Here is a 27,986-nt window from a genome sequence, read left to right on the forward strand (position 1 = left end):
TGCAGACTACAGCGCCCATACAGCAGGGGCGCACTCTCCACAGACCAGCCTGTGCTATACTGTAGGCAGGTGCTCGGGGACATGCAGCATTTCCCGCCTCCCGCCCTGCGTACCGTACGTACCGTCTCTATAGCGACGGCTGTGTAAACAACCCGCGCTTGTGAGAGACCAGATCTGCGCGATCGCTACCTGCAGGGAGCTGTAGTACATAACGGACCGTCACCCACATTTCCTCATCTGCTTGGTTGTGAAGCGATTGGTCTTGCGTTATTCCTAATATGTCGCATACACAAGCGGAAAGTGTGATCAAGAACATTATAAGGGAGATAGCCCAAGAGTGTGCAGCCAAGGGCCACACTGTATCAGAGACCATGATAGCGTTCGTGGTAAGTAAGTGGCACTACTTCTCGGTGACACTGGAGCAGAGTTTATTAGACATGATTTGGTAGGTCTGTACTGTATAATAAGGGGGCTTATCTGTTGTGTAAAGGCTGACAGTCTATGTAGATGTAAGGCTGTGATCACATCAGGTTTAACGTTACGCTAAAGCGCTTCATCCAGCAGATAAATGTTTATGTTAAATGGATCCTTTCTTTATTTTTTACAATGGAAACCTATGGTGACGGATGTCACACAGTTTAACGTTTTATGTCATGTAAATGTTAAGCGTGGGAGAGAAACCGGATGAGAACACATGTATGACAAAAATGTCATGTGAATATGGCCCAACGTGCATGGAGGCCTCTCGACTCTTCCCCATTGACAGATGATGTCTGAGGAGAGGAGAATTAGAACACCCAATCATTATGTTCTCCCGGAATATAAGCTACTTCCAGAGGTGTCTCTTCTCTTCCCATGGAAAACACATTCACGCCTGGTTCGGCCGAGCATGTATGTGCATGGGGGATTCAGGAGAGACCGCTATTGAATGTGTATGGGCAACGTAATTCTTAGCGCAGTCCTTATATACCCTGTGATAACTGATCATAACCCTGCACATCCCTGTGATAACGCTGATCATAACCCTGCACGTCCCCGTGATAACGCTGATCATAACCCTGCACGTCCCCGTGATGACGCTGATCATAACCCTGCACGTCCCCGTGATGACGCTGATCATAACCCTGCACGTCCCTGTGATGACGCTGATCATAACCCTGCACGTCCCTGTGATAACGCTCATCATAACCCTGCACGCCCCTGTGATAACGCTCATCATAACCCTGCACGCCCCTGTGATAACGCTCATCATAACCCTGCATGCCCCTGTGATAACTGATCATAAGCCTGCACGTCCCTGTGATAACGCTCATCATAACCCTGCACGTCCCTGTGATAACGCTCATCATAACCCTGCACGTCCCCGTGATAACGCTGATCATAACCCTGCACGTCCCCGTGATGACGCTGATCATAACCCTGCACGTCCCCGTGATGACGCTGATCATAACCCTGCACGTCCCTGTGATGACGCTGATCATAACCCTGCACGTCCCTGTGATAACGCTCATCATAACCCTGCACGCCCCTGTGATAACGCTCATCATAACCCTGCACGCCCCTGTGATAACGCTCATCATAACCCTGCATGCCCCTGTGATAACTGATCATAAGCCTGCACGTCCCTGTGATAACGCTCATCATAACCCTGCACGTCCCTGTGATAACGCTCATCATAACCCTGCACGTCCCCGTGATAACGCTGATCATAACCCTGCATGTCCCCGTGATGACGCTGATCATAACCCTGCACGTCCCTGTGATGACGCTGATCATAACCCTGCACGTCCCTGTGATGACGCTGATCATAACCCTGCACGTCCCTGTGATAACGCTCATCATAACCCTGCACGCCCCTGTGATAACGCTCATCATAACCCTGCACGCCCCTGTGATAACGCTCATCATAACCCTGCATGCCCCTGTGATAACTGATCATAACCCTGCATGCCCCTGTGATAACTGATCATAACCCTGCACGTCCCTGTGATAACGCTCATCATAACCCTGCACGCCCCTGTGATAACGCTCATCATAACCCTGCACGTCCCTGTGATAACGCTCATCATAACCCTGCACGCCCCTGTGATAATGCTCATCATAACCCTGCACGCCCCTGTGATAACGCTCATCATAACCCTGCACGTCCCTGTGATAACGCTGATCATAAGCCTGCACGTCCCTGTGATAACGCTGATCATAACCCTGCACATCCCTGTGATGACGCTGATAATAACCCTGCACGTCCCTGTGATAACGCTCATCATAACCCTGCACATCCCTGTGATGATGCTGATCATAACCCTGCACGTCCCTGTGATGACGCTGATCATAACCCTGCACGTCCCTGTGATGACGCTGATCATAACCCTGCACATTCTTGTGATAACGCTGATCATAACCCTGCACATCCCTGTGATGATGCTGATCATAACCCTGCACGTCCCTGTGATGACGCTGATCATAACCCTGCACGTCCCTGTGATGACGCTGATCATAACCCTGCACGTCCCTGTGATGACGCTGATCATAACCCTGCACATCCCTGTGATGACGCTGATCATAACCCTGCACGTCCCTGTGATGACGCTGATCATAACCCTGCACATCCCTGTGATGACGCTGATCATAACCCTGCACATCCCTGTGATGACGCTGATCATAACCCTGCACGTCCCTGTGATGACGCTGATCATAACCCTGCACGTCCCTGTGATGACGCTGATCATAACCCTGCACATCCCTGTGATGACACTGATCATAACCCTGCACGTCCCTGTGATAACACTGATCATAGCAATTGACAAACTGCAGGGCTTTGCTTCACATAGGGCTGAATAAGTACATAGAAGATCTCTGCACATATCTCTGCACAAAAAACTGCAACTAGATGGATCATCTTGTAACTAGTGGTCCCAGTGCTTTCATCTCAGTGGCCGCTATAAGCTCTGTTAGGGGAATAAAATAAAAAAATTATATAACCAATTCAAATACACATTTGTAGATACACAACTTCAGACGGCAATATGCAGTTTGACATGTAATTCTTTATTTATTCAGCTGAAAAGGTAGTGCAAACAGTATTACAGCAACATTTTGGGCTTTAGGAAGTGTCTAGGCCTTTCTCAAGCATGTTTGATGCACTTCAATAGAATACCGGGTGTCACATATTCTTCTCTTATCTAGAATTTTTACTAAAAGGAACCGAAGTGAAACCCCTTTAAGGGCATGGCAGTGTGCACAATAAAATAGGTGTGCGGAGAAGAAAGGTATTGGCAGGTCTGAATCCGCCGGAGCAATGTGCCTGTAGATTTAGGGTATGTGGATTTTATACCAGAGTCTGTGCTGAAAACGACAATGGGAGCTGGGAGGCCACGCCGCAGTTCATGAGGGTGGGGAATTTTATATATATAATAAAGCAGGACATGTTCTGTTTTTGGAATTTGGTTGGGATAACCCCCAGATGATTACTGGTGGGCTTCATGCTGGAATCCCTGCCCATCCCAATTTATTGTGATCAGCAAGTTTGCATTTCCCATGTACCGGTAGAAAAAAAGAACATTACACGAACCCTATTGAGATCAATTAAGACAGGACCTCCAGATCAGGAGCCACTCTTGCTATTAGCGGGGTGGTCCTTTTTTTTTTATTTTTATTTTTTATTTTATTCCCCTAACAGAGCTTATAGCGGCCACTGAGATGAAAGCACTGGGACCACAAGTTACAAGATGATCCATCTAGTTGCAGTTTTTTGTGCAGAGATATGTGCAGAGATCTTCTATGTACTTATTCAGCCCTATGTGAAGCAAAGCCCTGCAGTTTGTCAATTGCTATGATCAGTGTTATCACAGGGACGTGCAGGGTTATGATCAGCGTCATCACAGGGACGTGCAGGGTTATGATCAGCGTCATCACAGGGACGTGCAGGGTTATGATCAGCGTCATCACAGGGACGTGCAGGGTTATGATCAGCGTTATCACAGGGACGTGCAGGGTTATGATCAGTGTCATCACAGGGACGTGCAGGGTTATGATCAGTGTCATCACAGGGATGTGCAGGGTTATGATCAGCGTCATCACAGGGATGTGCAGGGTTATGATCAGCGTCATCACAGGGATGTGCAGGGTTATGATCAGCGTAATCACAGGGACGTGCAGGGTTATTATCAGCGTCATCACAGGGACGTGCAGGGTTATGATCAGTGTCATCACAGGGATGTGCAGGGTTATGATCAGCGTCATCACAGGGATGTGCAGGGTTATGATCAGCGTCATCACAGGGATGTGCAGGGTTATGATCAGCGTAATCACAGGGACGTGCAGGGTTATGATCAGCATCATCACAGGGACGTGCAGGGTTATGATCAGCGTCATCACAGGGACGTGCAGGGTTATTATCAGCGTCATCACAGGGACGTGCAGGGTTATTATCAGCGTCATCACAGGGATGTGCAGGGTTATGATCAGCGTTATCACAGGGACGTGCAGGGTTATGATCAGCGTTATCACAGGGACGTGCAGGGTTATGATCAGCGTTATCACAGGGACGTGCAGGGTTATTATCAGCGTAATCACAGGGACGTGCAGGGTTATGATCAGTGTCATCACAGGGACGTGCAGGGTTATGATGAGCGTTATCACAGGGGCGTGCAGGGTTATGATGAGCGTTATCACAGGGACGTGCAGGGTTATGATCAGTTATCACAGGGACGTGCAGGGTTATGATCAGCATTATCACAGGGACGTGCAGGGTTATGATCAGCATCATCACAGGGACGTGCAGGGTTATGATGAGCGTTATCACAGGGGCGTGCAGGGTTATGATCAGTTATCACAGGGGCGTGCAGGGTTATGATCAGTTATCACAGGGGTGTGCAGGGTTATGATCAGTGTCATCACAGAGACGTGCAGGGTTATGATCAGTTATCACAGGGGTGTGCAGGGTTATGATCAGTGTCATCACAGAGACGTGCAGGGTTATGATCAGCATCATCACAGGGACGTGCAGGGTTATGATGAGCGTTATCACAGGGGCGTGCAGGGTTATGATCAGTTATCACAGGGGCGTGCAGGGTTATGATGAGCGTTATCACAGGGGCGTGCAGGGTTATGATCAGTTATCACAGGGGCGTGCAGGGTTATGATCAGTTATCACAGGGGCGTGCAGGGTTATGATGAGCGTTATCACAGGGACGTGCAGGGTTATGATCAGTTATCACAGGGACGTGCAGGGTTATGATCAGTTATCACAGGGGTGTGCAGGGTTATGATCAGTGTCATCACAGAGACGTGCAGAGTTATGATCAGCGTTATCACAGGGACATGCAGGGTTATGATCACTTATCACAAGAACGTGCAGGGTTATGATCAGCTATCACAGGGACGCGCAGGGTTATGAGCACCGTTATTTTGGGGACGCGCAGGGTTATAACCTGCTTTATCACAGGACGTGCAGGGTTATAACCTGCTTTATCACAGGACGTGCAGGGTTATAATCAGCGTTATTACGGGGATGTGCAGGGTTAGGATCAGCGTTATCACAGGGATGTGCAGGGTTAGGATCAGCGTTATCACAGGGATGTGCAGGGTTATAATCAGTGTTATTACGGGGATATGCAGGGTTAGGATCAGTGTTATTACGGGGATATGCAGGGTTAGGATCAGTGTTATTACGGGGATATGCAGGGTTAGGATCAGTGTTATCACAGGGGTGTGCAGGGTTATGCGCAGCTTTATCATGGGGATGCGCAGGGTTCTGAGCAGCGTTATCACGGGGACGCACAGGGTTATGATCAGCATTATTGAGTGGATGTGCAGGGTTATGATCAGCGTTATCACAAGGACGTGCAGGGTTACACAACAATACAAATGGGAGTTTTTGTTTTTATAAAAATGCCTACTATGGAGTGGTCTCGGTGCCCCCTGTACTGTTGGTGGGCTGTGTGTTTCCCCTGCTGTGCTGTTTTATTTCCCACAATACACTGCTCCCTTGATGGCGCTTATTCTACATCTACTATGATGTTCTTCTAGAAAAGTATATAACCAATTCAAATACACATTTGTAGATGCACAACTTCAGACGGCAATATGCAGTTTGACATGTAATTCTTTATTTATTTAGCCAAAAAGGTAGTGCAAACAGTATTACAGCAACATTTTGGGCTTTAGGAAGTGTCTAGGCCTTTCTCAAGCATGTTTGATGCACTTCAATAGAATACCGGGTGTCACATATTCTTCTCTTATCTAGAATTTGAACTGGAAGGAACCGAAGTGAAACCCCTTTAAGGGCATGGCAGTGTGCACAATAAAATAGGTGTGCGGAGAAGAAAGGTATTGGCAGGTCTGAATCCGACAAATTTGCGCTCAAACAGCCTCTTATTTCAATGGGAGCTGGGAGGCCACGCCGCAGTTCATGAGGGTGGGGAATTCTTTCACGTGTGGTTTTACAGACTGTGCCAAGAATGTACATGTCCTTTCTATAGTGCAGTTACTGCGCGGATAAAGGGGTGAGCTGTGCCGGTTGTGAATAGTAAGACTGCGGGCAGTACAGGGCACGCCGTCTTTATAATTTCTTTAATACAGGGTGGCCCATGAAAAAGTAGACGATGGACGAGCAGTGGTGCTTCAGTGATTCTGAAGTGGTCCCCGTTCACGTCTATGCATCTTTGGGTACGTCGGATTATAGATAAAAGTCCCATATGGACAAGTCTGGGGAACGTGGTGGCCATAATCCCTTGCTCACAGGTCTCTCCTCCATATACAGTTCATGAACCCGTGCCGGTCAGTTCTGTGAGGTGTGGCATGTTGCCCCATCTTGTTGGAAAAAGCAGGACATTTCTTCTTCTGGTGTTAGTTGGTTCTAAAACTGTTCAACGATGTCCAGGTAAATTGCGGTATACATAGTTGATTTGAAGAAAATTGGACCTACTATTTGTGTTCCTGACACTGCGCACCAAACGCCAATTTTCTGGTCGGGAAGTTGTGTTTCGTGAGTTAAATGAGGATTTTCTTTGGACTGGTACCTCAGATTCTGGGAATTTACACCACCTGATAAATGAAACTGATACGCCACCTGATAAATGAAACCGAACTTCGTTCGTCGTGAAGTACAGCGATGGGTCCACATGTCTGTCAGCAATCATGTCCAGTAATTTACGCGTTTAGCTTAGTCAGACTCTTTCAGCTCCTGCACACACGTTATTCGGTACGGATTAAGGTTCAGAGATTTCAGCACTCGCTGACACGTCGTTCGTGATACACCGACTTGCTGAGACAGTCTTCGAGTTTATTTTTTGGGGCTACTTGCAATCCGCTGCTGAATTTCGTGCACAATTTCAGCCATCCTGATTGATGGAGGCTTCGGTTTCTTCATGTAACAGAGGCAGTTTGATGCCATTTCAGAACCAGACTCTGAATACAACATCTAGCTGGTGGTTTTGTTCCTGAGTACTTGTCTGCAAAGGTCTCTTGCATTTCCCTAATCGATCTGCTTCTCACATAGGCTTCCGCAATGACTATTCACTGTTACAGGGAGAACACCATCTTTCTGACATAATAGACCAATTGTATTAAACTGAATAATACATCAGTCTCAGGCTACTTTCACACTGGCGTTTCTGGGTCCGCTTGTGTGATCCGTTCAGGGCTCTCACATGCGGTCCAAAACGGATCAGTTCAGCCCCAATGCATTCTGAATGAATAAGGATCCGCTCAGAATGCATCAGTTTGGCTCAGTTGCGCCTCCATTCCGCTCTTGCAGCGTTTTGGTGTCTACCTGACGATGTGGACCCAAACGCATCTGTCCTGACTTACAATGTAAGTCAGGACGGATCCGTTTTGACTTAGACTTTTTTTTTTATGAATAATGCAAACAAATCCGTTATGAACGGATACAAGCGTTTGCATTATCGGTGCGGATCCGTCTGTGCAGATACAAGACGGAGCCGCACCGAACGACAAGGTGAAAGTAGCCTCAGTTGTTCATAACAACCAATCAGAGATCAGCTTTCAGTTCCTACAGGGCTCTGAAAAAATAAAAGCTGATCTTTGATTAGTTTGTATGGACACCTAAGGCTACTTTCCCACTCGCGTTTGGTGTGGGTCCGTCATGGATTTGCACAGACGGACCCGTTCAGATAATACAACCGCATGCATCCATTCAGAACGGATCCGTTTGTATTATCTGTAACATAGCCAAGACGGATCCATCTTGAAAACCATTAAAAGTCAATAGAGGACAGATCCGTTTTCTATTGTGCCAGATTGTGTCATAGAACACGGATCCGTCCTCAATGACTTACATTGTATGTCAGGACGGATCCGTTTAGCTCAGTTTCGTCAGACGGACAGCAAAACTCTGCAAAGCGGAATGGAGACTGATCGGAGGCAAGCTGATGCATTCTGAGCAGATCCTTATCCATTCAGAATGCATTAGGGCAAAACTGATCCGTTTTGGACCGCTTGTGAGAGCGCTGAACGGATCTCACAAACAGAAAGCCAAAACGCCAGTGTGAAAGTAGCCTAATACAGATTTATTATTAGGTAGTTTGATTTGGTCATATTGGAGGTGGGCTACTTTTTCGTGGGTCACCCTGTATGAGGGCTCATTCATATGAACATATTTTCTTTCCGTGTCTGTTGCATTTATTTATTTTTTGCAGCCCATATGCAGAACCGTTCATTTCAGTGGGACCGCAAAAAAACGGAAATGTCTCAGTGTGCATTCCATTTCCATATGTCTGTTCCGCACACAAAAAATAGAACATGTCCTATTATTGTCCGCATTTTGTACAAGGATAGAACTGTTCTATTATAGCCTACCTGTTCCGCAAAATTATAAAATGGATACGGCTGGTAGCCATGTTTTGCGGATCCGCAATTTGCTGACTGCAAGACAACAACGGTACTGTGCACAAGCCCTAAGGCTGAGTTTCGGGGAAGAAACGTCTGCATTATAACGGATCTCCAGATAAGTACGATGCAGTGGACAGCACAGGGCAGGAAGCAAAGGCACTAGTAAGGGAGCAATACAGGAACCGGAATCCGAGCATGTGTGTCCACCTACACCAAGAGCTGCTGGTGGACGTAAGTGCTGTCAACAGTTTTCAAAATAATTAAAACTGGAAGATGGGTCGATGGTAAGTCAATAACTCTGCAAAGAGGCATTTTCTAAAATAGAAATGAATTGCAGGTTCTCATCATTTTTCAAGATCCAACAATTCAGTGTTATCCGTAGCGGGAAAACGTCACGTTCATTGCTCACATGGCTTGTTTGCAGCTAAATCCCGTTGAATTGGAGTGAGCCTGAGTTGCAATACCAAGCTTAGCCACTATACAATGGACGGCGCTGTGCTTAGTGAGCTGTGAGGAGGCTGGAGCACCACAGCCTCTTCAAACGGCTGATTGGTGGATCCTGAGGATAGACCATCAATGTAGGAGTCCCGGAAAACCCCTTTAGGTGTATGGATGTGTGCACAATAACGTGATGATATAGGACACTTATCGTTCATGTCAGCTTTTGTGATCCAGAATTTTATCAGTTCTAATATATTTTTCTTGAAGTGGGACTGTACATAGGATCTGCCAGCCAACCTCAGACGTCCTTTGCAGTGGTAGGATGTGATGTATGGTTTTTACGGCAGATCCTATTCTATCCCTCCCAAGATAAGCAGTCGAAGAAGTAGGTGGCACATGCTTCTCCATTCCATATGTAAACCAAGCATCTCTTACCAAGCAAGTCCTAACACAGATCACATTCTAGGCTTCTGTTGCTAAGTGTTACCCCAAAAATATATTGAAATACAGTTATTACATTTTTTTCCATGTGGTTTCCTTTTTTTAACTTAGGTGAAAGCTATTGTTTTAGACCCCAGAAATGGATTTAATGTGGATCGAACTCTGACAAAGGATGATGTCCAGAAGCTTATCAAGGTAACGCGTCAGCTTGTGGTGTATTTATGGAGCCTGGTATCAAAGGGGTTCTCCGGGCTTTTAATATCAGATCAATATCAGATCGGCGGGGGTCCGACACCTGACGTCCCTGCCAATCAGCTGTATGAAGGGAAAGCGCGCACAGTGTGCATGTGCACTGTCTCCTCATACAGCTGATCGGCGGGGGTGCCGGGTGTCGGACCTTCGCCGATGTTGATGGATAGGTCATCAATATTAAAAGCCTGGAGAACCCCATTAATTGTCCACATCCTTTGTTCTGTGTGTGTAAGGCCAGCATAAAATTTTCATTCCAGTGAAACGGCAACAACATAAATTGTTCAAGAATTTTAAGGGAACCTGTGACCTCCCAAACCCATCCCAAGCCGCCAGCAGTACCTGTGTGTAGCCAGCAGTGTGTTTCTGATGATGCTTTTTTTCCCTGAAGGACGTTGTTTTATCCCCTGCCCGGCGCCCTTCTCCACACAGGCTTGAAGTCAAGGGGGCAGCGGCCTTCTTGCTTCAGGTCACGGTAACCACGGCCCCTTCCCTGCCCCTTCGCTGTGACTGACAGCGCTCATGCAGAGAGTTCGGCTGGCTTTGCCGAACAGTCACACAGAAGGGGCATCTGGACAATTATTGGTGCGTCTAAATGCGCAGGTTTCTGCCACAATGTTTCAATTTAAGTGCGCCAGTCCCGTCGGCAGTTTATTCCCATTCAGTGGCGTTAACCTGCAAGTGGACACCTGCTGTTGTTTCCAGCGGCATCTGTGTTGACACCCTTGTCCAGGACGGACATGTCCATTCTCTGTGCGATCGCGGCAATAAATGACAGCTACATGTGCAGGCAAAATCTGCCTCCAAAAGACTCTTAGTAAACTGGTTTAAAACTAAAGCTAGACCCACATATTAGTTTGATGTCAACCAAAACCATTGATTTCGGTGGGACCAGCCAACCATCTGCGTTTGGGGCTCTGATATTGAATTTCAACATGCCGATCCTTTGTTCTCACTGGAGATAAGCCACCACTAGAGGAGCCTGGTGGGAATTCATTTCCTTCTCCTTCATGTTCAGCTGTATGTATATGGGGAGGAATAGTGGCTCTCAAAAGAGGTGGGAAGGATAAAGTGATAAGTGATCCTTTGTGATCCTTTGGTCATTCCTCCCTCTGCTTGTAAATCGATCCCTAACTCTGAACGTCACAGAAAATGGACTGTTCTCTGGAATGAATAAATGCTCTGATGCTTTTATCGATTATGCTTGTTTTTGTTCTGTAAATGATCTATGTATTCTTCTTTTCAAGCTTTGCGTGGATCGACTTCTTGACACCAAGAGCCCCTCCCTGGAAACAATTAAGATGCAAGTGTATTTTGACTTGAATTATACAACCAGAGGTAATTTGAAGCATCGCTGGGTCGGTAAAATAACACGTTGACATCACGATGAATGGCAGCCCGCCCTCCTAGAGAAATATGAGAGCAATGCTCCCTTTCTCTAGGCCAGGGGCGTAGCTAAAGGCTTATGGGCCCCCTTGCCTCAGTGCTTTGTAGCCAGGGGCTTTTCTGCTGCCTGAGGCAAAAATTGAAACAGCGCCCCCCACGCCAAATTCTCAATCTAACCCCTTCCCTCCAGCCTAACTGCTAGGCTATGGCTACATGGCGACATTGGTCACGGCTAGGATCACAGAATAGCAGTGATCCCTTAGAAATGAATGGGATCGCCATGTGAGTAATCCCATTTATTTCTATTGGATCACCGCTACTCTGTGATCCTGTCCATGACAGCTATCGTGCAACCCTAGCCTAAAAGACATACTTGTAAAACACTACATACAGCGCTACAAAACATACAGGAGAATAAAGCGCCACATATGTACCTCTTACATCCAGTGATGTCTCCTCTGATGTAGATGTGCTAATTTCTCATCTTCAACATTCAGACTAGACCGCCATGATGATTTCTTTCAGCCATCTTAGTTTCCTACTTTTCCATCATCCTTCTTACTTTTTGAACACCCCATCCTGCCACCCCCAATACTGTACCCTATGTGCTCCCCAATGAAATAGTCCCCCTGAAAATACTAGTACCACACACAGTGCCCTATTCAAAAGTTATTGGCACACAGTGCCCTAAAAAATAATTGCCCAGCAAATAGTGTCCCTCACATTAAGGCTACATAAACACGACCGTATGTGTTTTGCGGTCCACATATTGCAGATCCACAAAAAAAAACGGATGACGTCACAACAATGCGTAAAACGGACAAGAATAGGACATGTTATATTTTTTTCTGCGGGGCTACGGAACGGACATACTGATGTGGACAGCACACGGTGTGCTGTCTGCATTTTTTGCGGACCCATTGAAATGAATGGGTCCGCATCCTATGCACAAGAAAAAACGGAATGGACATGGAAACAAACAACGTTCGTGTGCATGAGGCCTAATAGTGTTGTAAACATAATGTCCCCCAAAAATAATTGTGCTAAGCTGATACTGTGTCGGGGTGCCCTCCGTAGTAATAGTGCTCCCAAACGTCCCACCGATAGTAATAATACTTAGCCAGAATGCACTTAGTGTTAACAGTGCCCATAGTAATAGTAATAATGCCCCTATTGTGCCCATACTAGTAATCATTTTCTCCATAGTCCCCCAGTAGTAATAATTACCCATATAATGTGTGCCAGTAGAAAAATGCTCCTTAATGTGCCTCAGTACAAAAATACCCCCTTATATCAGACCCCCATATCAGATCCTCAGATCAGACACTCCAAGGCTTAGGGGCCCAGTCGTAATTGCAACCTTTGCGACCCGTATAGCTACGCCACGGCAGCCAGTGTCAGACTGTGCAGAGACACACCCCAACTGGTAACACCCATCTCGACCTTCAATGCAAACTGTTGGAAGTTAATTCATAACTTCTAGCAGGAATAATAAAGGAAATGCAAAACATAGAGTCATAGGAATATATGCTCCAGAATTGTTATTAGGTGAGGAATGCAAATAGTCCCTAAAACTGAGATGTCAGAAGTGGTTACAGGTAGTGATGAGCGAACTTCTGTTTTAAGTTCGGCGTCTAAAGTTCGGCTTCCGGTTAGCGGAGAATCCCGATATGGTTCCCGATATGGATTCCGACTTCCGTTGTGGTCCGTGGTAGCGGAATCAATAATCGGCCATTATTGATTCCGCTACCACGGACCACAACGGAAGTCGGAATCCATATCGGGAACCATATCGGGATTCTCCGCTAACCGGAAGCCGAACTTTAGACGCCGAACTTAAAACAGAAGTTCGCTCATCACTAGTTCCTCTTTCCAGTTAGACATTGCCCTGTAGAAAAGCTCTTCTTTATTGTCAGAGATAAGATTACATATACATTATGCACTATAAACTATTGTGCTTACCGGTGTGACCACGTCCTTTGCAGGTGAATTTCTCGAAGAACATCATCGTGTCCTGGAATCAAGACTGGCACCAGTGAGCAGGGAAATCACTGACAGTCGAGCGCGCACGGCCGAGGAGTTAGAGAGCCTTTACCGGAAGATTGTCAGCTATGTTCTACTGAGATCTGGCCTTGGGTCTCCGACTGATATCAAGGTTGTCAGAGAAGCTACAGGTCAGCAATACTACAGTTGGTAGCTGTAAAGAGCCACAAAAAAACTATAAATTAAGGTTTATCAATTGTGGCAGCTCGTGAAATCAGCCCTTTCTTGTGTCCAAAGATTTAGACATTTATAGTATATCCAAAGTATATGCTGTAAATATCAGATGCAGGTCCCACCTCTATGACGGGCTCCCATCTCCAAAACAGGGGTCCAATAATTCCTGTCCCATCTGTTAGTGAATAGGTATGTGACTGCATGCGGCCCTTTCCATTCACTTCTACGGAAGTCACGGAAATGGCCCAAAACACCCTAGATGTTCCTGACTAGCATAGAAATGAATGGAGAGAGCCACTTACATGGGCAGTCACTCTCCACCTGGATGCAGTGGCCAGAAGCCACCTCGACATGAAGAAAGGAGGACCCCAGAGGTGGGACCTGAACATAGTTGTGTAAGATGGGAATAATTGATCTAACCATTATTTGGCTATGACCCTTCAATCCAATTGGAAGAGCCCATTATTTATTTTACACACTGTGAACACAAGCGCCTTTCCCTAATATGGCCCTTCTATATGGCCCGTCGGACATTTAGGCAGTATGTAATGTTATTCTTTATAGCACCGCTAAATGAAAAGAAGAGTAATGTGGACCTTTAGTTTCCAACCATTTGTTTGGCACTTGGGGAGACTGGCACAGTTAGCTGACCATTATTAGGACATCTCCAAATGCCCTACTGGGGGGAAAAAGCCATTTCAGATGAAGGTTACTCGTCAGTGGGCCTATTGGCAGAGCATGGCGTATTTTATGAGAGTTTGTTCTTTTGGGTTGATCCTAGAACATGATGGGTAATTGCTTCTGTGTGCTTTCCTAGCTGCCCTTCAGAGCATCTTCCCCCACACAGAGCTCGGTACCTTTCTATCCCTCGCCAAAAAAGACAAAGAACGGCAGCTAAAAGAGCTCACCATGATTGTGACTGGGATCCGACTGTTCAATAAAGACTGCGGAAAAGGCGGAGAGGGTATTGATGACTGTAAGTATGTGGGCCTTTTCACGTCCTCTCCTGCCTGGGGTTGGTTTGGGTGATTGGTAGCTGGGTGGTAAATGATTTGTAGTGCTTATAGATATTGTGTTAAAAAGGTAAAATAAGAGCAGAAAAAAGGATGTAAAGCTTATCAGGTGTTGTCATTTGTTTGGAAGAATGACTGAACTGATCTGTTCTCCTGCTTTTCATGAAATCATTTCTTAAAGTATATCTAATTTAATGGGGCATGTCTTTGATTTTGACAAATCTGGCCCAATATGCCATCCTTAGGGTGGGTTCACATCTGCGTTATGGATTCCGTTATGAAAGGGATTCCATTATGGCTTTCTGTTATAAAACGGTTAAATGGTTAACGGAAAATAACGGAATCCATAAGACGGAAGGATGGATCCGTTATGTTGCCCATAGACTTGTATCATGACGAAATACAAAACGGAAGCCTTTAAAAGGCGTTTTGCTTTCCGTCTTAATAGAAGCTTATGGGGAAGCATAATGGATCCGTCTTGTTTCCGTTATGCAGAACGGGGGGAAAAAAATGTCCTGTCGACAGGACTTTGTTTTCCGTCTTGCATAACGGGACCCAGACGGATCCGTTATGATTCCCAATAGACTTCTATTAGGATGGATCAAAACGGAATGCCTCCAAAGGCTTCCGTTTTGACTTCCATCTTATGGATTCGGTTATTTTCCGTTATGACCATTTTATAACGGAAAGCCATAACGGAATCCAGAACGCAGAGGTGAACCCACCCTTACTTATTTAGTCACATTTCGTTTCCAAATTAGCATTTTTGTTTTTTCCATAAATGTTCCTGTCTTGGCAGTGCCAACTATCCTAAGAGAGGCCATACCAGCCACCACAAAGCATATTGATTCAGAACTTCAGTCATCTCGGGATATCATATATAATTACACTGCCCTCATAGAAGACATGGATGGCAAACGGCAGAAAGGCAACGTGCTCAACCTTTCCCAGCTGAAAGAAGCACTCTACAATGCGAGGCAGCACGAGGCTCTAGTAAATATTATTCTGGTAAGAAAGTGACATTTAAAGAGGACCGGTCACCACCCCTGACATGCCTGTTTTAGTAGCTCCGTACGTTTCCCATGTAGAAATGTTTGTGAACATGTCCCTAATGCCCTGATAGCAGTTTTTATAATATAGTTTATTAATGCATTTTGTATTTTTAATAGACTTTACCACCCCCCCCCCACAAGCGCACGTTTTGCTGTGCGCTTAAAATCTACTTTTCTGTACACCGCTGACAGCTAAGCGGTGTACGGAGTACGGGCTGTACAGATGTTATCAATGGGGCCGCGCATATTGCTGCTCCTGCCTGTGCCCCCCGGAGGTTTACTAAATCCTGGCATAGTACATGGATTATGATTATGATTATTATAACAGAAGTTTTTGTCTTCTGGTGTCTATTTCCAGCGTCTGAGCTTCTGTAAAATAGCTGGCTGGGATTAGCAGGGTCAGATATTGATGACGTATCCTAAGCATAGGCCATCAGTATGAAAGTCCTGGAAAACCCTTGAAAACATAAGTGACGGACTGCTTGAAGGGCATCTGTCAGCAGGTTTGTACCTATGAAGCTGGCTGACCGGTGGCATGTGCACTTGGCAGCTGAAGACATCTGTGTTGGTCCCATGGTCATATGTGCCTGCGTTGCTGAGAAATATGATGTTTTAATATATGCAAATGAGCCTCTAGGAGCAATGAGCTCAGCTCTCTCTGCAATGGCAACACCCCCATTTGCATATATTAAAACATGATTTTTCTCACAACCCCTTTAATATGACCACAGATGAAGGGGAAGATTTATCATGAGAGGAATTTTAAATGTCAGTTTTGCAGGATTCTACGTTGGTGTAATTTAGCCATATTTATCAAATTTTGCATGATGTTTGATTTGGTGTATCTTATGTCGTAAGATGTTACTGCTCTTCTACCCCACCCCATTACTGGATTAAGATTACAACAATATTTGCAATTAAGTCACGGGGAGATTAATCAAACTGGTGAGCATTTGTTTTAAGCCAGATTTATGAACTGTGGGGGTCATTTATCAAACTGGTGTAAAGCAGAGCTGGCTTAATGTCCATAGCAACCAATCAGATTCCACCTTTCATTTTTACAGTTCCTTTGGAAAATGAAAGGTGGAATCTGATTGGTTTCTATGGCCAACTAAGCCAGTTCTACTTTACACCAGTTTGGTAAATGACCCCCACAGTTCATAAATCTGGCTTAAAAAGTTCTCCAGGGTGTAATTATTAATGGCCCCGCACCTCTACTGATCACCTGTTTCAGCGTGGCACCAGAACTACACAGCATTGTCCATTGTGTAGTGGACAGAGCTGGTTAATATTGAAGTGAATGGGAGCAGTACTGCAGTTACACATCTGTTCTCTATACAACGGACTAAACTGTCCTACTTCTGGGGCCGGAGCTTCTCTGAAACAGCTGATCGTCTGACCCCCACCAATCAGAAATTGATGATATTGATTAACAGCTCAACTGGCTAACCAATGCCCACTTTCCCACCCACTTTGTGTAAAAATATAAAATGTTACAAAGTGTTTGGCCAGAGACACCCAAAAGTCTCAAATCCCTAAGGCTACTTTCACACTAGCGTTCGGGCGGATCCGTTCTGAACGGATCCGCTCATAATAATGCAGACGGAGGCTCCGTTCAGAACGGATCCGTCTGCATTATATTAGCAAAAAAAAGCTAAGTGTGAAAATAGCCTGGGACGGATCCGTCCAGACTTTCAATGTAAAGTCAATGGGGGACGGATCCGCTTGAAGATTGAGCCACATTGTGGCATCTTCAAACGGATCCGTCCCCATTGACTTACATTGAAAGTCTGGACGGATCCGCACGGATCCGCACGCCTCCGAACGGCCAGGCGGACACCCGAACGCTGCAAGCAGCGTTCAGCTGTCCGCCTGTCCGTGCGGAGGCGAGCGGAGCGGAGGCTGAACGCCGCCAGACTGATGCAGTCTGAGCGGATCCGCCTCCATTCAGACTGCATCAGGGCTGGACGGCTGCGTTCGGGTCCGCTCGTGAGCTCCTTCAAACGGAGCTCACGAACGGAAACCCGAACGCTAGTGTGAAAGTAGCCTTATTTGTGACTTTTGGAAGGCAGAATTCTGGAGTGCAGGGCGTTTTTTTTATATATTTTTTTATTTATTGCTCATATTTATTCACAACATATACAAGTGACATACAATAACAAACAAAAAAATAGAGAAAATTAGAAAAAAGAAAAAAATGCCACTCTACATCCAACTACTTGCGAAATCAGAGTAAAAGCCTCTTTCACACGACCGTATGGCTTTTTCAGTGTTTTGCGGTCCGTTTTCCACGGATTTGTTGTTCCGTTTTCTGTTTCCGTTGTGTTTCTGTTTATGTTCCGTTTTCCATATGGCATATACAGTATACAGTAATTACATAGAAAAAATTGGGCTGGGCATAAAAAGTTTAATAGATGGCTCTGCAAAAACGGAACGGATACAGAAGACATACAGATGCATTTCTGTATGTGTTCCGTTTGTTTTGCGGACCCATTGACTTAAATAGCGCCACGGAACTTGATTTGCGGGCAATAATAGGACATGTTCTATCTTTCAACGGAACAGAAAAACGGAAATACGGAATGCATACGGAGTACATTCAGTTTTTTTGGGCGAAACCATTGAAATGAATGGTTCTATATATGGACCGTATACGGAACGCAAAAAACGGCCCGTAAACGGAAAACAAAAACGGCCGTGTGAAAGAGGCGTAAAAACTACTTGTCAAAAACGTATTTTTTTTTTTTTACACACTCCCAGAGGAGAGGGACAGATCTAATTTCCCATACTCCCTCTAACATAACTGAAGTCTGAGGATTAAATCTCACCAATGGAATAGGAGGGAAATATGTATGCACATGAATTTTCTTTGCCATGACAATGCGGTTGATACAGATAGTGTTTTTACGGTTGATCACATAAAGCTGCATTTAGACATGGCAAGAAGCATTCCCTCCTGACAATTGGCTGCTTGAGTTGGAGGTGAAGCGCTGCATTTACACTCGGCAATCACCTGCGCAGTATGAGGACGAGCGATCGCTGCCGCCATTGCTTGTCCCGATACAAAATCATTGTTCCTGGGCAGGGGCATAGCAAAAGGCTCATAGGCCCTGGTGCAAGAGTTCAGCTTGGGCCCCCTTCACTCAGCGCTGGTGCACCTAGCTTTTCCGCTGCCCGAGGCAAATATTGAAACCTAACCCCTTCCCTCCAGTCCTACTGTTAAAGGGGTTGTCCTCTTTTTACTACTGATGACCTATCCTCGGAATAGGTCATCAATATCAGATTGGCCGGGGCCCCCCGGCACTCCAAACGATCAGCTGTTTGAAGAGAGGGCAGTGCTCATATGAGAGATGCTTTCTCTGTTCTGTTCACCTGCTTGTCGCAGCAATTACAGTGATGAGCAGGTAAATGGAGCAGAGAAGGCATCGCTCATACAAAAAAAAGCGGACAACCCCTTTAAAGATATACTTGGAAAACATTACATACAGCGCTACAGAACATACAGGGTCATACAGCGCCACATATGTACCTCTTACATCCAGTGACTTCTCTGATGTGGATATTCTCTTTCCTCTTCTTTTCCTGTTAGACCAGACCGCCATGGTGACTTCTTTCAGCCGCGCCTTGTCTCTGCAGAGTTTAACAAACAGACATCTTATTTTCTTACTTTTCCATCATCCTCCCACCTTCTCAACACCCCATCCTGCCACCCCCAATACTGTGTCCACTCTGCTCCCCAATACCTTCCTGCAGAAACAGTCCCCCTGAAAATACTGGTACCACACAGATAGTGCTAGTACCAAAAAATCCCCCCTTTCTTTCAGATCAGACCCCTATATAAAACCCTAAATGAGATCCCCCCCATCTCAGACCAAACCCCCTTTAGACCTCTATGTCAGACCCCATATAAGACCCCAGTTTTAGACCTCAGATTAGACCCCATTAGACCTCCAAGTAAGACCCCGAGCCAATATCAGACCTCAGATAAGACCCCCACATCAGACCTCCAGACCCCCATATCAGACCTCCAGGCAGAACCTCCAGAGCCACATATCAGACCTCAGACCAGACCCCCATATCAGACCTCCAGACCCCCATTATACCTCCAGACTTCCACTAGACCTCCAAACATCTATATCTGACCCCTATTGGACCTCCAGATCCCCAATCAGACCCCAATTAGACCTCCAGATCCCCAATAAGACCCTCATTAGACCTCTCCAGACCCCTAGTCAGACCTCCAGACCCCCATTAGACCTCTCCAAACCCCCAATTAGACCTCTCCAAACCCCCCATTAGACCACTCCAGAACCCCCCCATTAGACCACTCCAGACCCCCCCAGTCAGACCTCCAGACCCCCCCAGTCGGATCTCCAGACCCCCCCAGTCAGACCTCCAGACCCCCCAGTCAGACCTCCAGACTCCCCAGTCAGACCTCCAGACTCCCCAGTCAGACCTCCAGACCCCCCCATGCTCTCTGTACGTCCTGACGCTGCAGGCAGCCAGGACACAGCAGCGCAGGACCTGAAAAGAGTGAGCAGGAGGAGGGGGTAAGTATTGTACAGCGCTTCTCTCCCCCTCCTCCTGCAGACTAGTGAGCACTTCCATTATGGAAGCGCTCACCAGTATTCCCTTATAAGATGCACTGCATCTTATGAAGGGAAAAGTACCGCACCACTGGCAGCCCCTATAGTTTTGCCAGTGTTCCTGGGCAGCCTTATTCTCATGTCCATGAAGAAATTCGTGATAAGATGGTAAGTGATTAATCTGTGAAGATTTTCAAGAAGAATATGTGTTTTCTCTACGTGTCAGTTTTTTGCTCTCTGTGTGTTACACCTGTTCCATGGACAATGTACTGCCGAAAATTAATTTTCAGGGCACCACCTATAAATGATCAGTGAAAAGGAAATTGCGTGTGTGCTGGGTCTGTGTTTTTCATGGACCCATCAACTTTAATGGGCATAATGAATCTGTAAACATGGACAAAAATACGGACATGCTAAAATCACGGACCATGCTAAAACACGCATGTGTGAATAAAAACACTCTAAAATTAATGTGTATGTGTGCCCTGTCTGTGGAGAACATGGACAGCACACATCCAGGATTCACTGATGTTTGAATAAGGCCTTAGCAGGATCTGCTGTCTAGGAACGATGATTGAGGTGTCCGCACTTCAGATAATTTCACCCGATGAAAAAGTATTTTGCAGAACTTTTACAAGGTTTTCAGTTTTACATGGATAACTTAGCCAAGTAGACACAGAGAGATTGGGAGTCCAATATCATAATGATAATGGGAGTCTGGAGGTATAATGGGGGTCTGGAGGTCTGATACGGGGGTCTGAGGTCTGATATGTGGGTCTGGAGGTTCTGCCTGTAGGTCTGATATGGGGGTCTTATCTGAGGTCTGACATTGGCTCGGGGTCTTACATGGAGGTCTAATGGGGTCTGATCTGAGGTCTAAAACTGGGGTCTTATATGGGGTCTGACATAGAGTTCTAAAGGGGGTTTGGTCTGAGATGGGGGGGATCTCATTTAGGGTTTTTAATGGGGGTCTGATCGTCTTTCAGGTTGAGGTCTTGGTAATGCTCCGACAAATACGTACATTTGCAATATCCAGCAGGAAAAAATATTTTTGTTTTTATATTGTTTAATTCTGTTGCTCAGGGTTTTCCCTAATTAGTCACCTCAGTATGAGAGTTTTACCCTGTGTCCTGATCATACTTAACTCAGCCTTGGGGTGCACATCTTCCAGATCAGTGGTCGGCAAACTGCGGCTCGCGAGCCACAAGCGGCTCTTTAGCCCCTTGACTGCGGCTCTTACAGGTGACCTGTGTGGCGGCGCTGCTAAGATTTGTAACTTCGCTACTGTCGCTCCGCTAAGCGCAGCTGCCCATGGAGTCCTGGGCGGCGCGCGGTCCGGACTAATATGGAAAGGAGGGGCCCCCCCGGCGGCGGCCGCTCTGAGCCCCGCTCTGCCTGCCTCTTTAAGAGACTCGACGAGCAGTGGCTGTGAGTGAGCGCGCCGCGTCTGTCTGACGTTGCTACAGCTCCGCCCACAGAACAGAGAAGAAGAACCAGCGGCAGCCAGCCACAGCCCACAGACTCTGCCAGGGAAGGCCCGCAGCCAGCCACCCACACACAGAAGACTTAAGGACTGTGACAGGAGGCAGCCAAGTTCCAACAGTTACTGGTAGGTAGGTTGGTTAGTTATAAAAACATAGTTACTGGATCCCATTCCCACCATCTCACCCGTCCCACCCATGCCAGCCAGTGTACTGTAACTAGCCTGCCCTGGTTCTGTTTTTTGGACTGGACTGGAGAAATGTGCATTGGATTGGGGGGGGTCATGAGAGAGATGTCTGTGCATGTTCTGGCACTGGCACTGCTGGAGAAATGTTCCATGGGGCCGGGGCCGCCCTGGTTCTGTTTGGACTGGAGAAATGTGCATTGTGGGTGGGGGGGGGGAGTCATGAGAGAGAGGTCTGTGCATGTGCTGGCACTGCTGGAGAAATGTGCCATGGGGCCGCCCTGGTTCTTTTTGAACTGGAGAAATGTGCATGGGGGGGCGAATGACTCAGAGTCATGAGAGAGATGTGACAGAACCAGGACGGCCCCATGGCACATTTCTCCAGCAGTTCCAGTGCCGGCACATGCACAGACATCTCTCTCATGAATCTGAGATGTCTGTGCATGTGCTGGTACTGCTGGAAAAATGTGCCATGGGGCCGCCCTGGTTCTTTTTGAACAGGAGAACTGTGCATGGGGGGGGGGGATGACTCAGAGTCATGAGAGAGATGTGACAGAACCAGGACGGCCCCATGGCAACATTTCTCCAGCAGTTCCAGTGCCAGCACATGCACAGACATCTCTCTCATGACTCTGAGTCATTCGCCCCCCCATGCACATTTCTCCAGTTCAAAAAGAACCAGGGCGGCCCCATGGCACATTTCTCCAGCAGTACCAGCACATGCACAGACATCTCAGATTCATGAGAGAGATGTCTGTGCATGTGCTGGCACTGGAACTGCTGGAGAAATGTGCCATGGGGCCGAGGCCGCCCTGGTTCTGTTTGGACTGGAGAAATGTGCATTTGGGGGCCCATATTGTTATTCGCCCCAGGGCCCCATTTCACCATTTCAGCAAAGCTGGAGAGGGTGTGTACATCTCATATCACCCATATTTCCTCCAACTATTAGGAACCTCCTCCTTCCAAACGTCGGAACGTGCTGCGTCACAACAGGAAGTGACGAGGGTAGTGGTTTTGTTAAAATTTGGCTCAGTTGACTAAAAAGTTTGCCCTCCACTGTGTTACACAATACACATCTTAAACATTTCTTGAACAGTTTTGTCATTTGTATACATACAGAAGAAAGTGATATATCGTTATATCGCACATGCTTCAAATTATATTGTGATATAGATTTTAGGCCATATCACCCTCTATATTCTTCAGTTCTGGATAAGACCACTTTAAAAAAACTTTAACTGGCTGGAGTTAGGGGCATACAAATTCACAAAAGTGTATTTCTGGTTATGTACGTAAGAGTTAATAGGCAGACATGTACCCATACCATCCTCCACCTTGTTTAGGGAAGTAATGGGTAACCTTTTGTCAAATGCTATTATTATACCGACTGCTGTCTTTTCATTATTACAAGGAAAATTGATTTATGTGAAAACCTGATGTTTTCTTTACTTACAAGGTGGGATTGTTATAGGAAAAACAAATCACAGCTTGATTTTACCTCTTTTTTTTTTTAACCTCTTAGTGACCACGAGCATTTTTTTTAAATTGCATTCCAAGAGCTATAACTTTTTAGTTTTTTCATCAATGTACTTGTATGAGGTCTTATTTTTTGCAGGACAAGTTATAGTTTTTAATGCACCATTTTAAGTACATGTAATGATTGATTAAAGGGAGTCTGTCACCACATTTTGATATTATAGACCGCTTACATAGCGCTGCAGCATAACTGTAGATGAATCAAATGGTACCTTTGTTGTGTTCTTGTGAAGTTCACCCGAGGCAAAAATGGACTTTTATTTGTATGTAAATGAGGGCTCCCAAGTGCCCTGGGGCGGCGTTCACTTTGTTGGAGCCCAGGCTGCTCTGCCTCTTCTTCTCATATCCCCGCCCTTCTCTTCCCTTGTGTCCTCCTTCTCTCCCAGCGAGATCCCGTGCCTGCACTCTCCCTCGCTGGGTCGGGGCATGTGCACTGCGATGTCCATTGTGGGCACGGCATCACTGTAGCTACTGCATATGCGGCGGCCAACGGCGCAAAACCAGTGGCAAGGAGGCGGACCAGAGGTGCGCAGGAGAAGAGGAGGAAAGCCGAGCTGCTGGAGAACGCAGGCGTGGGATCTCGCCGGGAGAGAGGGAGGACGCAAGGGGAGAGAAGAGCGGGCAGAGGCTGGGGTGGGGATATGAGCAAAAGTGGCAGAGAAGCCTGGGCTCCAACAAAGTGAACGCCGTCCCTGGGCACTTGTGAGCCCTCATCTACATATGAATAAAATCCGTTTTTGCCTCGGGTGAACTTCACAAGAACACAACAAAGGTACCATTAAATCATCTACAGTTATGCTACAGCGCTATGTAAGCGGTCTATAATGTCAAAATGTGGTGACAGGCTCCCTTTAAAGCAAGCTGTTTAGCTAAAACCCCCTTTGTTTACGTCAGTAAAAAGGCGTATTAGTGGTCACTAAGGGGAGGCTGTATCTGTCATTTTAAGAAAAAACAACTCTAAACAAAACGACAATAAATTGAAGACACTCATTCATACTACAGCTAAATACCTCTTTGGAGGGCATTTTAAGCCATTCACATTAATCCGTAGGATTTTTAATCTCACGCACCATACTGCAGATATAAACAGCATTTGACTGGAGAAGGAAAACACACTGTACAGGAGCATCATCCAGCCTTCCAAGTTCATCCCAGACCCTAAGTTAATGAGGCAAAGGAGTAACTTGATGCCTGCAGGGAGATAGTAGCATCAAAATGACAATTCTCCAATCAATACTAACTATAATATAATTACTACTACCAGAGTTCAGTGTTAGACCTCATGCCCTTTTTTTTATCTCCACAGTCCCTTTTTAGAGACCCTCGGGATATTATTTCATTATACTACAATGGTCTGAAGGGCCAAAAATCCCTTTAGGGGTCCCTAACCAACAGTTAAAATCGTAACTTTATTGTTTGTAATTTTACTAACAGACATATAATAGAGAAAATACAAAGAAAAACTGTATGCCCACAACCGTGTGCCCTCCGAGATATATGGTCTGTGAGCGGGCCATATGTCCCGGAGCATCATTGAACATACTCACGGGAGCACACAGCATCATAGATTACAATAATGCTGTGCACGTCGGGCCACCCGCGGGACTATTGTCCTGCGCTCATAAGATCATATGAGTGCAGGACAATAGCACCGCAGGCGGCCCAATGTCCACAGCATCATTGTTGTCTATGATGCTGTGCGTTACCGTGCGTACAATCAATGCCACTTTGGGACATATGGCCCGCTCACGGACCGTATATCTCAGAGGGCATACAGTCATGGGCAAGAGGCCTTAGCCTGATTATCGGGGAGTTTCCCTGATGTCAGAACATGAGTCACATGTCCATCCTCTTCTCCTTAGCCTGGTGTGGATGGCCATTAGACCAACCACTGCTCAAAAAACCAAAGGATAAGTCTAATACCAGTCATTCTTATATATTTTGCCAGTCTAAAACCATCTTCTTCGGCCTCCTGATAGTGTTAGCATCTGTCTGAGGTTTAAATACAAGGTCCAGGGCGCACAATAATTCCTGGCTGTCGCCATATCTGTATGGGATGTTTCCATCTTTTTTTATATGTAGCTTTACTGGGAACTCCCTGTTATATTGGATATCGGCAATTTTAAGTGCTTCAGATATTTCTCAGAAATCTCTCTGATTCAAAAGAGTCATAGGGGAAAGGTCTTGAAACACCATAACACTTTGAGAATCCCCAGGAAAATGTTTGGTATTGCACATAGAGGGCGTAAACGTATCCTTTATGTGATAGAAACGAATTGACATGACATGCTTCTGATGGTGCTTACAGCTTTCTTTAGTCTATGCACATAGTCTATTTGGAGATACATTTCTGATGCTTCTGGTAGTACACAGCTAGCATACGTTCCCAGAGAAAGCATTGGGGGTGATCATCTTTTACAGTCTCTGGAATACCTTGCAAGCATACTTTATTGCATCTTGATCTATCTTCCAGATCTATTAATTTCATCTTGCACTTTCGCTTATCCCAGTCTTGGGGTGATTTGATTTTTTGTTTGTTTTGTTTAGTTTTGGATTGGGGCTGTTCTTTAAGAAGTTTGTACCTCACTCCTTTTTTTATTTGTGATGTATTAATAGTAACGCTTTACAATATACTACTGCTCAGCCTGGGACAGACAGCACACTACTGGACCATATGTTCATACCATATCACATGTCTTTTCATCACACTGTTGGAAACCCTCCTGGTTCCTATTTCGTCATTCTTCCCATTACTAAAATCAAACAATAAGTCTCTTCTGGTTCCCAGTGAGTAGCACCTTGTCCTCCTCATTGTCACATTTTATTGGTGCCACTGGTGTTACCTGCTGCCAGTCTGTATACTTGTGCAAGGCAAGAATTTCTGTGCTACAAAAAACGTAACTTCTCCAATCATCCACTGACTTGTCAACGGTGAGATGTGCAGTTCCTTCTGTCCTGCTAGTGGGCTCCTTGGCCACGTGCAAGTTCTTGTAACTCAGCTAAGGTAGGAGATCTACAAACATCACTCGTTTTCCAAAGAGGCCATTCCCACTCTGTGCAACCAGTGGCGTACATAGAGAAGTAAGGGCCCCATAGCAAGGATCAAACCAGGCCCCCCCACACAGGACAGAAGGGTTTCAGCCTAAACCCCTTTCAATGACCCTTGGGACATTTTTCCACTGCCTCGTTTCCTAAAAGTTGTTCATTTAGTGAGTCCTGACCAAGATTTCACCTCCAGTAGAAGAGGAGATGATCCCAACTAAGACTGCCCCCTCTTGTCCTGGGCCCCATAGCAGTCGCATGGTCTGCCGCTATGGTAGTTACGCCCCTGTGTGCAACCATGTTGCAGTTCACTGGGTGAATCTAATGCAGCACCAGGTTAGTGAAGCAGTAAGCTCCTCGGATCCAGGAAAGACATGGATGACTCCTGGATGGCTGCTTTTTTAGGACCCTTGCACTTAAGACAAGCAGAGGAAAGAGGGGTCACCGTTTCAGATTTCAAGATTCTCTCATATAGGGCATGGGACGGAAGAGACATACAAGTACTTAACCATCCTGCCTTGGAATGAACCAAGAGGGGCTCCATTTTGCACCACATACATGTACTTGCAAGACCCTTACTGTGGTACAGTTTGCAGTGATCTGTATGTATGGCCAGGAGGTAGTTTGAAGGTTTATTTTTTGGTTTAACTCTTGGCTGAACAAGTAGTATGTGTACCTAACTTTTTTTTATAACATTTGAATAATTATGAACAAACTAACTTTAGCCAGAATTAGAGCCATAATAATTTGAAGGGGAAGTATTTTAAGAACTGGCCATAAACCCAACAGGGAAATTCCCCAGTGGCCGATGCCCAGGGGGCCACCTAAACCCTCCTTACTACCGCTCGCTGGATACATCGTGATCTGTTTTTTTCCCAGGGCCAATTAAAGTTCCCAGTAGACAATTGTACATTTCTGATCTATTGTTTTGTAGGCGGATGTCATGACATGTGCACAACAACTGGAAATGATGGATAAACAGTACGGAGCACAGATGGAACAATTAAAAGCCACTGTTCAATCAAAGACCGCAATCCCTACTACACAGGTCTATGTAAGTAGCGACCACAGTGTGTAACACTTTCCAGTATGCATTGTTCTATTCAGATGATTACTAGTACAAATATTCCTTATATATATTTAGGCCTCATGCACACGGCCGTTGTTTTAGCAGTTTTGGCGGCTCGGTTGAGGACCCATTCACTTCAATGGGGCCGCAAAAGATGCGGACAGCACTCCGTGTGCTGTCCGCATCCGTTGCACCGTTCCGTGGCCCCGCAAAAAAAAAAATAACATGTCCTATTCTTGTCTGCGCTTTGCGGCCAAGAATAGACAGTTATATTAAAGGCTGTCCGTATTTTGCGGATCTGCGATTTGTGGACTGCAAAACACACAACGGGCATGTGTATGTAGCCTAAGGCACACATTGTTCACAGTATATCTCTACCTTTTTTTGAAAGGCTAAGACAGTATTAGTCCTTTAGCTTCAGGTCTACTGTCCAAT

At 46.0% G+C, this 27,986-nt stretch overlaps 1 protein-coding gene across 1 annotated transcript; it reads left to right on the forward strand.

Moving 5' to 3' along the window:
* Positions 1-216: 216 nt before the first annotated feature.
* CFAP206 (cilia and flagella associated protein 206) lies at positions 217-27,560 on the forward strand. Its single transcript, XM_044291135.1, has 7 exons — positions 217-386; positions 9,847-9,930; positions 11,232-11,322; positions 13,356-13,544; positions 14,405-14,563; positions 15,400-15,608; positions 27,417-27,560. The coding sequence occupies exons 1-7, from the start codon at positions 279-281 to the stop codon at positions 27,558-27,560; spliced, it is 984 nt and encodes a 327-aa protein (XP_044147070.1). The 5' UTR covers positions 217-278.
* Positions 27,561-27,986: the final 426 nt, after the last annotated feature.

This window comes from Bufo gargarizans, chromosome 4 (assembly GCF_014858855.1).
Source record: "Bufo gargarizans isolate SCDJY-AF-19 chromosome 4, ASM1485885v1, whole genome shotgun sequence".
NCBI lineage: Eukaryota > Metazoa > Chordata > Amphibia > Anura > Bufonidae > Bufo > Bufo gargarizans.

Bases quoted from the DNA above. Each gene is read 5' to 3' on its own strand.
- CFAP206 (XM_044291135.1), top strand. From the start codon at position 279: ATGTCGCATACACAAGCGGAAAGTGTGATCAAGAACATTATAAGGGAG. The intron at 387-9,846 runs GTAAGTAAGTGG...TTTTTAACTTAG, and splicing joins AGACCATGATAGCGTTCGTG to GTGAAAGCTATTGTTTTAGA. The intron at 15,609-27,416 runs GTAAGAAAGTGA...ATTGTTTTGTAG, and splicing joins CTCTAGTAAATATTATTCTG to GCGGATGTCATGACATGTGC.